The sequence below is a fragment of the Dryas octopetala genome, chromosome 5 (assembly GCF_963921425.1).
Source record: "Dryas octopetala chromosome 5, drDryOcto1.1, whole genome shotgun sequence".
In the NCBI taxonomy this organism is placed as follows: Eukaryota; Viridiplantae; Streptophyta; class Magnoliopsida; order Rosales; family Rosaceae; genus Dryas; species Dryas octopetala.
Window position 1 is genome coordinate 14,622,888 of NC_141370.1, and position 14,024 is coordinate 14,636,911.

The window sequence follows — 14,024 nt, forward strand, 5'->3', positions numbered from 1 at the left end:
TCTTAGTTATCATGGTTACAGTGGGTGAAGTGTCTCATATAACATTAACTATTAAGTTATGAAATTTCAGCTTTTATTCATCAATCAACCAAAACACATTACAATAAATGAAAAAGATTACAATTTTTTTCAATTTCTTTTATATTTTAAACATTTAATCAAAAGGATACCTTATTTGAGATAGTATTATGTATAATAGAAAATTAAGCACTGTAACATAAGCTTAATTCACAACAAGATGGAACAATTTGACAGAATTTCTTATCTACTTATAGCTCTCAAGCTGTTCATTTTCTATAATACAATTTCACGTCATTAGATTCATTGGCTTAAATACAACTAATAATAATTTCTTTTTTCTGCTATAAGTAGTACAATTATACCAATAAATCTTGTGATCCTTGAAGCGTTACATTTGACAAGATAATAGATTAATTAACGAGCCATAGGGCTTTGCTAAGGATGGGGACATAATTTTATGTTTGGGAGACTGAAATATAACTATTTAGTTTTCACCAATATCTCAAAATACTTTTCACATAATTCTCAATAGTGTCCAAAATTAATAGGTATTTTTCATTATTTAAAAAAAAAAAGTAGTATGAAATTGTACATTATACATATATTAAATCATCATATGATTAGTATGAATAGTATGACACATTCTTTGAGTGATTATATACCCTCAAAATATATTTATAAGAATTTTGTATATTCATCTGGACATCTACTGTTATAGTTTATTTATTATAAGCATGTTGTTGACTCTTTGTGTAATATCCAGGTCTTAAATATTGATTTTCTTCTTCGATTTAATTGTATACTTGAATTTTTTTTAACTGATGTTTATTGGCTAATTATTTTACATTAGTATTTAGGTTAAGAGGGGTTTAAACCAATAAATTGGGCTTTATAGAAGTCTAGTTCTTAAAACAAAAGATATTACAAGAATAAATCACAAATGGTTGTAGTTTTTTGCAATTATAAATGTAAGGGAAAAATGACATAAAAGAAGTTGAGCCAATAATTAAATACAAAATAATTGGGTTCAAATAAACCCACTCTTAACAAAAAAAAAACACAATATTAATCACTTAAATACAAAAGAAAAATAAACTCGTATTTACTCATAACCATAAAGAAAGTATCTAATTATGTTGTGAAGTTTGAGTTTAATGTTCATGAGAAAATAGAATAGAAGAGAAGAAAAACTGTTTTTACAAGTGACACATATGCTCAACACATTAATTTTTTTAGAAGAATAAAATGATATTCTACAACTTATATTGATTCTTTTTATCAAAACTTTGCAGCGGCCATGGCCCCTCTTAGGCCCTTTATATGTTCCGCCTCGGGGATTTGAGAAGATAAACACCCCTCACAAGCCCTAATCCAACTTTACCAACGCCTTTTAATAAATCAACTGGATCTTTTACTTCCTCAGCTGCTTCTTCCCGCCCTCGTTTCTGCAAAACATTAGGATCCAAGAATACAAGTCATTTAGATATGTAAACAGTGAATAATTTATTAATTTTTTTATTGAGAATTTAGGATACACATTTTTTCTGGCGGGAAGGGTGTGCGTCCAATTATACCTTTGAACTGTATCTCCCCCACGTTATGCCAACAGCATCACCACCAAGAGAATCATACCATAGCTTGAAAGTGTTGGAGTACTCTCTCTACATTCAAGAAAGGAGGTCGTAAGCAAAGACAGCATCACCCCAAAAAACAAAAATACACATCAATGGTATCATGATCAAAATCAAGACATTGCATAATACTTGCCTCTACATCCCCAACAAAGCACCTCAGTGGATCAAAGTTCACCAATAGCTTGTTTCTTAGTTCCTCTGAGCTTCCTTTCACGTCTCCAGGCAAAAGAAAGGGGTGGAAAACCGTGCTTGCATTCCCACGGGCCACATGCACCCCTGACCAGGAAATGTACATTATGAAACTTAGATTATACTAAAAAATGGAGTATTGCATTTTCAGGAAAGGAGAGGACAACAATAAAGCCGTAACCATGCAAACATATGGGTACCCTAAAGATTATACCTTGATTTAATTCGGATGGGAAGAGAAGACGTTGGGGATAAGGTAATCTATCTCTGTGGAGAAGAATCACAGCATCATAATTGTTCAAAGGAGTTCGGAAAAGGCACTGCAAGTTCCAATAGTTGTATTTATCAAAACATGCATTAAGAAAAAATCATTGGCGGATAACACTTGAATAAATTTGTCAGGCTCACCTCCCATTTATAAGAATCATTATGATCCTCCAATATGAGTTTGGTCAACAAGCTTGCACTGCTTCCCGCATAAGCCATCAACCGTTTTAGCTCCTTTCATTCAACAAGATCAATATGTCGATCAGAAATAAGAAAGAACATATCCATAATTCATAGCACATTCTTAAAAAAGAGTTACTGCACCTGGTGCAGCCATACAGATCCAGAATGTTGGCAATCACAAATTTATAAGATACATGCATTTATGGATATTATTCATTTCAATGTTCTGTCAATTAATGGTTTCAACAAATCCCAATTTTCCATTCAGAACAAAAGAGTTTCTGCACAGTGCAGCCACATAGGCTTCCAGAGTGCCAGCAGTCGCAAATTTTAGGGATACATCCATTAATGGAAACTGAGTTTCAAACTGATATTATGGCATGACTGGAAAAAAAAAAAAAAAAAAAAAAAAAGCAAATGAGGGAACGCATTCTTCTGGTTTTTCTCTCTGCTGAGAGTAACGGAGTGTAACAATGAGAGAACGCATTCTAATGGAAAGGGAACATGCATTGAAAAGTCAATAAAGCTATTAAATTGGCAGGATCGGCACAGGGAACAAAGATCACAGACCTGATTACTAGAGAGAGCATTAAGAACTTAAAAAAAACAAAAAAGGAATGTAATAATAGAAAAATAATTAAACTACTAACCATTGAGTTTGGTGAGAATCTGGTCCAAGCCTCGGATGCCTTGTCGTAAGCTGTAGCTAAGAACATTGCTGGGTTTACATTTTGCACATTTTCTTCATTAGCTTTTCTACTTGACATAAAGTTATCCTGAAGTTGAGCTGCAATTAGTAGCAGTCAAGAAAATAATGCAGCTCCAAATTAATGGCTGAACTGCAGAACTTACACTTATTTCTTTCTCATCATTTGGAGTCAAATCATTATTTATATCAACAACTAATGCAGAAAAGGTCCAGTCATACTCTGATAGTAATCGCAGGAACCTGCAATTAAATCACCATGCATAGGAGAGGACAGTTTTAGCTAAATAAGACATGAAATACACCATTGTAAAGTTTGGCAAAAATTATGTGTGTGCGTGTGCACTACACATTATATTTAATTGCCACTTAATCTGGCATTAGATGTTCATAATTAAAAAGTGAAAGCAAGCATTTTAGTAATTCTATCTTTTACGCAAAAGTATCATTGAGAACCATCTAATGTCCGGGAAATTAGATACAGAAATCTCAACCTTAAAAATCCAGTGATCCGTGAGCATGGAGGATTAAATGGTAAGGGCTTCAAAAAAATATATGCAACCAGTAGCTCAATTGCCTCCTCCACCAAGCAAGCCGAGAACAGATGTGAAGCAGCCCATCGCTTTGCAAGCCTTCACATGAGATCAAACAAGTTATATGCAGTAAAAGATTATATCTAGGAAATAAATTAGGACTCGAATGCTAAAACTCACCTAACAACTGGCCCGTATGCTGGGTAACAACCCTGTAATCCATTAATCATGCTGGAATGTTGACTGCGAAAGTATAGTTCCTTATCCATGCAAGAGACCGGCTTCACATGATCATTTCCAACTGCAGTCAGAAATAAGTTGAAGGGATCAGCATTAGTAGAATCTGGCATCCTTCTAATCAAAAAGGAGAAAAAAAAATTGACATCTCGGTAGTGGATATGTAAAATCATAAGTGAGTTCTTACTTTCCCGTTTCAATAAAGCCAGGCCTCTCTCATGCCAAATTTTAAGGCGAAAAGCATATCCGGAGACAAAAACATCCACATCATCCTCAGTGGCTGTACATGTCATCCCCCAATTATTCTGGAGACTGCCATATAATAATACCATCAGATAATTGTTTCAATATACAGTATACTTAGTATTAAGAACTAGGAATCCCAGTCTTCCCACCTCTCTCCAATTTTAAGAAGGAATGCAGATTTAGTCTTCTCAATCGCTACTTCATCCATTGGCCAGTTTCCAGAACCTTCCAACTAAATTGGATCAAGTAACAAGGCTTCATTAATTGACTGGAAAAAATAATAAATGAATCATGAATAGTCAACAAGTATCGTGTCGTACCTGGATCATAACTTCCAGCGGCTGAATGCAGGAAGGAGTGAACCTATGTAGTCTTAGAAAAGCACCCTTTTCATTAGCAAGCGGATGAGGTTCAGGTGGGAAGACAGATGAAAACCTGAAAGCTGTGTATATATATAGAATGATAAGCTCATGTTGCTTGACCTTGAGCAGATGAGGGTGAGGCTAAGGAAAAGCCATATGAAAAGACTACCTTTATTACAAATTATATCATGCCCAAAACATTTCAAAATCAAATTAATAATGAATTTTTACAATCCATATGACTGTTATTATTTTTTTAGCAATGAATAAAATTTGCTAGTCCGTTTGATCAAGCAAAGGTATAAACGTGCTGAGAAAGACCCAGGTGGGCCGAAGTGTCTGCACAGATCTACAACACTGAAAAATGATTCAAATTACCCCAACCTTTTAGAGTATGTGTGTGTCTGCGTGTGTACATGTGTGTATGTGAAGAAAACCTTAATTTAAACATCCAAAAACTTTTGATGAGTTACACAGAGGAGAATGGATAATATAATGAGAATATTTCCACCACCTTTCATACTATTGTTCTATTTCAAAAAGAGGGTCCAACTTTTTAAGTAAAATTATTGAAACATAGGGTCGATTTTAACAACCACAATGAATAACAACAATCTGATCTAAGACAAAATGCAGCATAACTTGAAACACCTCCTAATCCCAAACATGGGGAGAATATCTTATCCACAAATCTCGTAATAGTAGAAAGACAAGGCATAATCAAATATTTGGAGTAGATATCCAAGCTAGGCATTGTAGGTCCTCAGTACTAATTCAATAGTTGTAGACTTCTTGGAAAAGGATAAGACATAATACCCAAGAATCTGCGGAGAATACAAGATGCAATAGTTCCCATCTAGGCAACAACCCATACAAAAGGAAAGATGCAACACCCAATAAAACAGAGCTTTTTTTTCCAGCTAAGAATTATACCCGAATCTAGGGGCTGCACAGTAGAAACCTTCAGAGGAATGTCTTCAATAAGACGCAAGCGCTTCGATAGAATGTCGAATGCCCCAAGCAAACTCCGAGAAGATGATATAGGATCTGAAGCAATTACAATGTTGTTTCCATAAAGCGATGTATAAAACTAAGGAGGCATAGAAATTACATAAATTTTCTTTTTATAAGAAAATTAACAGTAATAAATGGCTCTAGTTACCTCCAGCACCATAGAGCAAAGAGAAATCAAGTTGATCCGAGATGTGCATGATATTCTCTTTTGATAGAGAAAGATGCCGCAGAAGCACATACTCAGAAATCCTTTTTAAAATGAGATGTCTTTTCCATTGCTCACTTTCCCAAACTAAGGAATTGTGCAAACAGTTTCATCATTTTAGTCATCTTGACAATTTTTAGCAAGACTAAGGAATGTTAGATCATATTGAATACAACTAAGATCAATTAAGTAAAAAAAAAAAAGCCAAAACAAATGCCTAACCTGTGCTTTCTGCAATTTTACCGTCTTTAAATCTCCTGAGCTCTGCCTTCTCCCCCCAGAACTTGCGGAATTTGAGAGCCTAGTGAGAGAACATGAGTAAAATCACTACATTCATAAAAATAAATAATAGACTTATAATTCCAAACAGGTACTATATACCTCCTCTTTATTATCAGCATCTGGACCAATATCAACAACCCTAAAAGCTTTATCTAAAGAGCTAACTGAAATTCCAATAAGCAATGGCTCTGCATTGAGTGTTGACAAGCCCTGGAGTCACAGACCAAATTTAAACAAGCTGATCTGATACATAAACATATCTTTGACATGATATGCTAAAGTTAAATACTTGATGCCATACCTTTTCTATGATGCATTCAGATAACATGTTTTTCCAGGTAACACGTACAGACTTCACTCTGTCACTCAACCCATGAATTAACATACCATGCACCTTCTGCTCATACAATCTCCAACATTCATCATCCAAGCAAAATCCTGATGTATGAACTTCACTGATCCCCTTTAAGTTCAACCTAAAAGAGCAAACATGTAAATGAAAAGGGCAAATCAAAACACAAGCAGGAAAAGAGGGAAGGTATAATGCAGTATCACATTCAATGTTAGCACAAGGCATTGTATGCAATAAAGACAAGTCTAATAAGAATTAGGTTAAAAAAGTATGCCTTATGACATGGTCATATTTTGCCGGATAGTCAATCCTAGTCATGAAAATCTCCTCAAATCCACCATCTCTACATTTCAATATGCAAGCAAGTGTCAAAGCAGACTCGTCTTGGAGCTGAAATGACGAGGGATGCATTATTTTGTAAAGAGGTTAATCGAGTTTGTACTATAAATCATTATTGTGGAGCAAAATTTAATTGCTAAATACTACCTCGAGGAATCCAACTCTTGTCATCCGGAAAGCCAAATTAAAGTGTCCCGATGGAGTACAAATAACAACCGGAAATGATTCTTTGAAAGGTAACCTTTTCTGCAATCCCAAAGATCATAGTTGATTAACATCAGTAAAATACAATAGAGGGGAGAGCATTTTTGTACAACTTTCAAGTAGACACTGAAGAAACAACCAAGTCTCAAAGGATGCTTGTTTGCTCAGCTTCAGTCCAAAAAAAAGAACTAACTTTTTCAAATTATTTCAACTGATTAGAGACATCAATAGACTTCTCAATGAGCAAATAGAAGTCCCAAGGCTGACACTATAATAAAGGGTAAATTGACTAAGTGTGAATTTCATAAGTAAGAAATACATAGTCATTGGATCTCACAATCATGTTATCTTTTTCTTTTTCATAGTTTTTGAAAAAACACACACAGACATACAATGATGAGTACACTACATGTGATCTAGAATGCAGAACAAAAACAACAATGCAAGTGAAAACCATAATTGAAAACATGAAGGTCCAATAAGCAGCAGACCTCCTTTGGAATAGTTTTTTGGCCTTTCAGCATAAAGTAGAGCCCATGTTTCCACAAATCTGAAGTGGCTGCAAATGAAAAAATATTAGTAGGTATAGTTTTCATCACAGTACTGTTATTTCTGATATCAAATTATTTGTAGAGCCCTGAAAGGCCATCTTTGAGCTATAAAAAAAACCAACTAGGAGAATCTAGTTTCTGCAGTGCAAGGCAGATACTTGTATTACACGAAAAGAAAATCCTGTAAAATTAAATAGTATATGTGCCAAATATTCTTATATAAGTGATGGGTAAAATTCTATGGCTTGTAGCAGACTGCTTCAATTTTTCTTTATTGTTTCAAGTTCAACAGTTAATATCTTAAACATGTTTCACTTTTCATCAACATCAACTCTTACAAATAAATTTTGCTAAGGCATAAAAAATGCATGTATATCCAAATAGGAAACATGCAAAATAAAACAGAGTACAAAACTAAGTTTGGTGACTTTTAAGAAAGTGTTTGTGGCAAAGGGATGAAATAAACATACCAATGAAGCTCATTGTAACACGAAATATGTGCACTGCCTTCATTGATTTAGTAATATGGCTCCTATCCACAAGGTATGACAGTATGACAGAGATTAGAAATCCATTTAAGCAATCATAAGAATATATCGGGATCCTCTGACGAGCCCAGACCTACACAAATAAGAAAAACCCTTGTCACAAATCTATTAAATTAAGATTTTAAAAGGCATTAGACTGCAGGTATTATACCTTCAGCAAGATTAAAGCCTCTTGTAATTCCTTCCATCCCAGAAAAGTTTTCTTGACAAACTCTTCAGTATCTTCTATAAACATGTCTTCCAAAATACTACTATTGTACTTAGGAGTAGCCTGAGGAATGCCCCCTTGAAAAAGAAATAAAGTTCCAAAAATATTTGACCTTCTAACTTGTGAGTTGAAAACATCATCAAATAGCTCAAAACAAAGAACATACTTTACCTTCATTCAGAGCACGAACATTATTCCGCTTCAGGTCCAATTTTGAGATACTAAAAAGGGATGGTGCTGTCGGAATTATCCTTACAGAAAACCCAGGGGCATCAACAAGCTTCTTGCCTGTGATACCAATTTATTTGTATTCAAAAGGTTGCACATATATTATCATATATTCACTCTTGCAATTTGATGGAAGAAAAACATAATTTAAGAACAGGACTGCAGGAAAACAAACCTGGATAGACAATCAATACAGGTTTCCGGGTTTCATTCTGTAAGGTGGACCATTCAACCTTATCAACTAATGAAGAAGACATCAAATACTTTTTAACCACACAAAGGTACATGCACCTTTTCGCATGGTAACGGTAATTCAAATAGTCTTTCTCGTGGAAACACTCCTGCAACAGAGAAAATTAGTTTTTTTTTTTTTTTAAAGATTTATGAACTTCCCACATTAGCAAATACAATCTCTATTAACTCCTCATTGCCTAATTTTGTTACCCACAAACTAATCTAACCACTAACTGGAATCAATAACAAAAAAAATACGGATATAACACATTATTTTTAAATATCAAAACAAAAACATGTTACAACTTTGAAATTAGCTATTCGGATACCTTGGGCAACCGAACGAAAAGGTCCACATTAACCTCTGGTGCTGCAATGCACTCTATAGCATAACTCCCACCAACAGCAATGAATTTTGGCTTCTTAAACTTGAATTCAACTTTGTCTGCACCAATGTCTCTGATGAAACCCGGAGCTTCGTCAGCCGTAACCTGCCCATTTTTCAGTCCAAGCATGACCAGGGAGCTCAAGGTAAATGGTTGAACAAAAATTCATAAGCCAAATAAGAGCAAAAATCAATTTCTGACAACAATGTGTCCTAATAAGCTGTTTTCAAATTTCAAGAACCGAGATTAAACACAACTAATTCGAACCGTGAGGTCTTCTGGGATTTTATCGATGGCTTCTTGGATGGATGAAACGACGTCGTCCACGGACTTGGTGAATGCAGGTGAATAGTCTAGCTGGACCTCTTTCAAGAGCTCCCTCACCTTCAGGTCCATCGAGTCCGTGACTGTACCGGATTCCATTGTTCTTCGTTGGCTTTGCTTTTGCTTTTTGAGCTGAAACCGAACTAGTAAGTGTTAAGCTTCTGGTAGTCAGGGTTTAGGGTTTAATGGAAGGGGTGGCGGGAGAGGGAGAGAGAGAGAGAGAGAGAGAGGGAACTCAGAACGGGAATAAGAGGTTAACCAAAGCTGGGCCCAATGTATTTTCAACGTTCGAATTAGGATACTAACTGGCCGGTCCGTTGGGCTTTAGAATACTTGGAAAAGGCCCAATCTTGGCATGAGCTCAGTTTAACCCTATACTTTTTTGTTACATTGTTGGAAATCCTAACCCTGTACGGTGGTTGCCAGAGATGTCGCCGGCGGTGGTGGCTGAAGATGGTGGCTGAAGGTGAGGGAGAGATAAAGTAGGGAGATGGGATTTCAAATACTTGAGAAGGAATTTGAAATTCATAAATTTGGGCCTCTAAAATTCATTATGGGTTTGAGCCAAATCCAAATTCATTCTTTAAATTGAAATCCCTCCGTCCAAACGAGCCATAAGCGTAATATTTTCATTAATTGGATTTACGTAAATCTTGTGATTAAATTTTAAATCTAATGGTTAATAGAGAGACTTTCATTTAGGTTTTTTAATTTTACAATTTATTGACTAAAGTTTTATGACTTTTAAAATGCTAACTAAAGTCTAATAATATTGTAACTATTCTATGTTACATAATATTGGTCTGTTAGGGTGCGTTTGGTAACGTTTTACAAAACGGTTTTTCATTTAACAAATTCAAAAAATGATAAAAATGTGTTTGGTTGCCGTATTGAGAAAACAGTTTTTGAAAAACACAAAATAGAATTTCTAGTTTACAGTGTAAATTCAGAAAACGACTAAATGATGTTTTCAGTTAATTTAGAAAACATAGAGAACACATATACAAATAAAAAAAGGGTTTTTTTTTTTTTTTCATATTTAGTACCTAAACTTTGACCATTGTCTTAATGTGGTACCTAAACTTTTATTTGTTCCAATTAAGTACCTAAACTTTGACCATTGTCTCAAAATATATACTTTGTAATCCCTTTATAGTTTCCAATTCTCGCTTCAATAAACGGATCAAGACTCCCAGTAACATTCATGATAGGAAGCTCACAAGCCTTAACAACCCTTACATAGAAAAAATACATTCGTTCAACCAAATCATAGGTGTTTGTAGTCTTGTCTCCATTAATAATACGATTACTAACAATTCTTCCACCTCCAAGGTAGTGCGCTGGCCGAGATGGGTTGGGTTTTATGAAACTTCTCTCTTTTTTAATTATATATTTTATGAAATTGGTTAATAATTATTTATAATTAATATCTTTTGTGAATATAATTATTTGATTGTAATAATTTGTTAATATCAAATGTGTTTTCATTATTTTTGTTTTATATAATTGTTTTCCAGTTATGCTACCAGACGCCTTCTCATATTTTGAGAATATAAAATTTAATTTGTCATTTTCATTTTACAATATAGTTTTTAAAAAATTGTTTTGTAAAACGTTACTAGACGGGCCCTTAATTCCTATTTTTTTTACTTCTTCATCAAGTCCTAGTTTGTCAATTTTATATTAAGTTTTAACACTAACATGCAGCTTCTACAAACCTCCTTCTATATTCTAAGAATATATGAGGTGAACCCATACCTTATATTTTTGAAAAATAAAAAAATAATGACATATTTCTTTGACAATGCAATAGTAAAACTCTTTTTATAAAAAATAATGATTTTATTTGAAAAAAATAAAAACTATAAAAAAAATTTCTAAATAAGAAATATTAGAATGATTAACTCTAATTTTTGCTATGTATAAACTAGAGATGTACTAATTTACCATGAACAGTTGCTGGTCATACGAACGTGGGTGATCTCAAATGCAAGTGTACTATATATATTCGTGATCTCAAATGTGGCTAAATACTTTCAACCACAAAATCTAAAACCCCTCACCATCCATCCAAGATACCTGAAAAGTTTGGAATTTTAGTCACGTGCTCACGGGAAACTGTCCTAGGCATTCTTCTAGTACATATGTGACACATAATGCCACAATATGGTCAAAGATGATGACATCCAAAAGCGCATGACCCGATCAAATCATTCTATTTCATTAATTACATTCACGTACTAAACCAGTTTCAATTAATTGCACCCTCTTTAGAATGAATGAGTTAAAACATAAATACCGACAAGACAAATCACATATTTTCACACATATATTTGCATGACAGATGGTGAGTTTAACCGCTGTCAAATTAAATTTTTATACAGATAATTTTAAAACAGTGAATTGGAAAACAAACATTTTTTATATACAAAACTGCATAATAAATAGTAGAAGAAAAAAAAGTATGCAACTAACATTCCTCATTTGAGTCATTTCACATTAGGAAATTGTTCATCTGCAATGACGTGAGAAAAAGTGCCCCAAAACTCTGCCACCACAGTTTTAATTGGACGGTCAGATCGAATGGGACAGAACAAGACAAAACCATATTACTGTTCTGAACCGCACTAGACTCGTGTCCGGTCCAAGTCGAAACGCAGAGTAATCTAAGAATCGCATTGGACAATCAGATGCATCCCCAGAAAGTAAACAATCGTATTGCACCTCTCACACACACTCTGTGTGTGTTGTGAAATTTAGCAAAATTATAAAAGCTTCGGATTCGGTTCAGGTGAGCTGAACTTGCAGTTCATCATATATATGATAGCGTACTTAACACAAGTGGTACTAGTCCTAGGTTATTGTATTATCTAGCGAATGCCCAAAACTGATCGATCAAGAAATTAATCAAACGGTGCGCATGCATTTATAATCATCATCATCATATGATGATCATGATCATCGTCATTGTGATTGTCATTTATAATCTCACTAACTGCCAAAGATAACCAACAGAAAGGTAGGTTTATAATATGTAAAAAGTTAAAGAGATTAAGAAGTTCAAAGAAAAGAAGAAAAAAAGCCAAGTACGAACAAGAACAAAAAAAGAAAAAGAAAAAGAATTTTGACGCAGATAGACACATAAAACCCATCGCCATCGCCATTGACATCATATGAATCAACATCGACCGACCGATCGATCTTCATCATCTATCTCGTAAAGTCATGGACGAGGCTTGGTCTGTCCGTGACGTTGAGGCGCCAAGAGAGGAATGGAATGCCGGTGTCGGGCTGATCGTGGGTCCCACTCATGTCGTCCTCGATGAACCGAAACTCGTTGCCGTTCATGGACGACGGCGAGTAGCACGCCATTTTCTGGCTCTGCGCGTGGGGATTTATCCACGAATTGTTGTTGTGGTGGTGGCTGAACATGTGGTTGTTGTTGCTGTAGCTCGGCTCCATTGCTGTCGTTGATGACGTGGCGGCCGCTGCAGTTGCTCGTCTCTCTTCTTTCTTGAACCGAATTCCACAGGCATTGCAAAGCGACTGCAGCCAAAAAAGGAATTTGAAATTATAATTAGCATTTAAAAAAAAAATGTAGTTGAAAGCAAATATAAATAAAAGTCCATATCATTGGTGCTTTGACTTGGCAGAGGAAGTAACAATGATTATAGACAAGAAGCTTGGAATGGAATCCCATCATTACAAAGAAATGTTTGTTTGTTTGTTTGTTGTACGTTATTGTTAATTGCATTATTGGTAATACCTTTGGGCCTCTAGGGCCGTTTCTCCAGAGAGGGGTGGAGGTGGTGTCGCAGTTGGCGCAGCGGCGGGCGAGGAGGGGATCATTGGAGGCTGTGTTGGTGGCGCCGCCGCCGCTGTTGCCTCCGCGGCTACCATTTTTGTGGTGAGAAGAAGCTGCGGACTTGTTGGGCTGCAATAGGTCCCAGCAGAAGTTGGAGACGGAGCGGCGTTCATGGCGGACTCGCTTGTCGTCGTCTTCGGTGAGACGGGTGGAGGGAGTGCCGAGAGATAGAGTGCAGTCGACAGAAGAAGAGGAAGGTGGGGATGTGAAGGGGTACATGGGATGATGATCAGCAGGTGTTTGATGATGAGAAAATAGCATGGAGAAAGAGGAATTGGTTTGGGTGTGGTGGTGAAACAGACCACATGTACAAGGCCCCATCATGTTGCCATGAGAGCTAGTACTACTGCTGCACCTAGGCATCGTTTTTCACCGATCTTGATGGTAGCTAGTCAAAACTGTTTGTGGAAGCAAGGTAGTGAAATGGAGTTGCTTTGAATGAAAGCAAAGTGACTGACAGACAGTGTGTGTATGTATGAGGAAGAAGGAGAGGAACTGGGAGGTGGGTTTATAGTTAAAGGGGGTTAGGGATAGAGAGAGCTGATGGCAGAGAGGGTACGAGCCAAATAGTATACTGGGAGCGAAGTGTAATAATAAATGTTTGAAAAAAACTTGGGAGAGATAGCTCTGAAGGTAGTACAAGGGGAAGAGAGAGAGATGGAGTGAGAAGGGTGAGAAGGGGTTGTTGTCTGTTAGCTTTATAAGCCAATAAAAGGGCGAAATACCAGTCAGCACCTGCAGTCCACGTTGTCGTCAAATGCATATAGAGGGCATTATATATAAGCTCTCTCTATTATATATGGTAAGGGTGGGGTGATAAAAGATGGAGACAGAGAGGGACCCAATTTGCATGTTCCAGAGAGAGAAAGTATTGGAGAGAGAGATGGACCCAAGTAGAAGAAGACT

The 14,024-nt window shown here is 35.8% G+C and overlaps 2 protein-coding genes across 2 annotated transcripts; both read right to left on the reverse strand.

Annotated features, from left to right (window-relative positions):
- Positions 1–955: 955 nt before the first annotated feature.
- LOC147284672 (nucleolar protein) lies at positions 956–9,449 on the reverse strand. Its single transcript, XM_086244002.1, has 26 exons — positions 9,197–9,449; positions 8,873–9,034; positions 8,485–8,650; positions 8,253–8,369; positions 8,025–8,158; positions 7,796–7,946; positions 7,266–7,333; positions 6,718–6,816; positions 6,506–6,621; positions 6,181–6,355; positions 5,979–6,089; positions 5,820–5,898; positions 5,541–5,684; positions 5,312–5,425; positions 4,337–4,458; positions 4,166–4,248; positions 3,958–4,082; positions 3,714–3,834; positions 3,495–3,632; positions 3,147–3,243; positions 2,945–3,070; positions 2,253–2,345; positions 2,059–2,164; positions 1,789–1,931; positions 1,596–1,682; positions 956–1,466 (listed from the first exon to the last, which is right to left on the reverse strand). The coding sequence occupies exons 1-26, from the start codon at positions 9,350–9,352 to the stop codon at positions 1,338–1,340; spliced, it is 3,162 nt and encodes a 1,053-aa protein (XP_086100128.1). The 5' UTR covers positions 9,353–9,449; the 3' UTR covers positions 956–1,337.
- Positions 9,450–12,463: 3,014 nt separating this feature from the next.
- Positions 12,464–13,481, reverse strand: LOC147284673 (GATA transcription factor 19-like). Its single transcript, XM_086245271.1, has 2 exons — positions 13,020–13,481; positions 12,464–12,799 (listed from the first exon to the last, which is right to left on the reverse strand). Exons 1-2 carry the CDS (start codon positions 13,479–13,481, stop codon positions 12,464–12,466), a joined length of 798 nt encoding a protein of 265 aa, XP_086101397.1.
- Positions 13,482–14,024: the final 543 nt, after the last annotated feature.

Coding starts and splice junctions, on each gene's coding strand:
- LOC147284672 (XM_086244002.1), bottom strand. CDS start 9,352: ATGGAATCCGGTACAGTCACGGACTCGATGGACCTGAAGGTGAGGGAG. Junction 7,334..7,795: donor TGTTACAATGAGCTTCATTG/GTATGTTTATTT, acceptor TTTCATTTGCAG/CCACTTCAGATTTGTGGAAA. Junction 5,899..5,978: donor ATGCTGATAATAAAGAGGAG/GTATATAGTACC, acceptor TTCTCTCACTAG/GCTCTCAAATTCCGCAAGTT.
- LOC147284673 (XM_086245271.1), bottom strand. CDS start 13,481: ATGCCTAGGTGCAGCAGTAGTACTAGCTCTCATGGCAACATGATGGGG. Junction 12,800..13,019: donor ACGGCCCTAGAGGCCCAAAG/GTATTACCAATA, acceptor TTTTGGCTGCAG/TCGCTTTGCAATGCCTGTGG.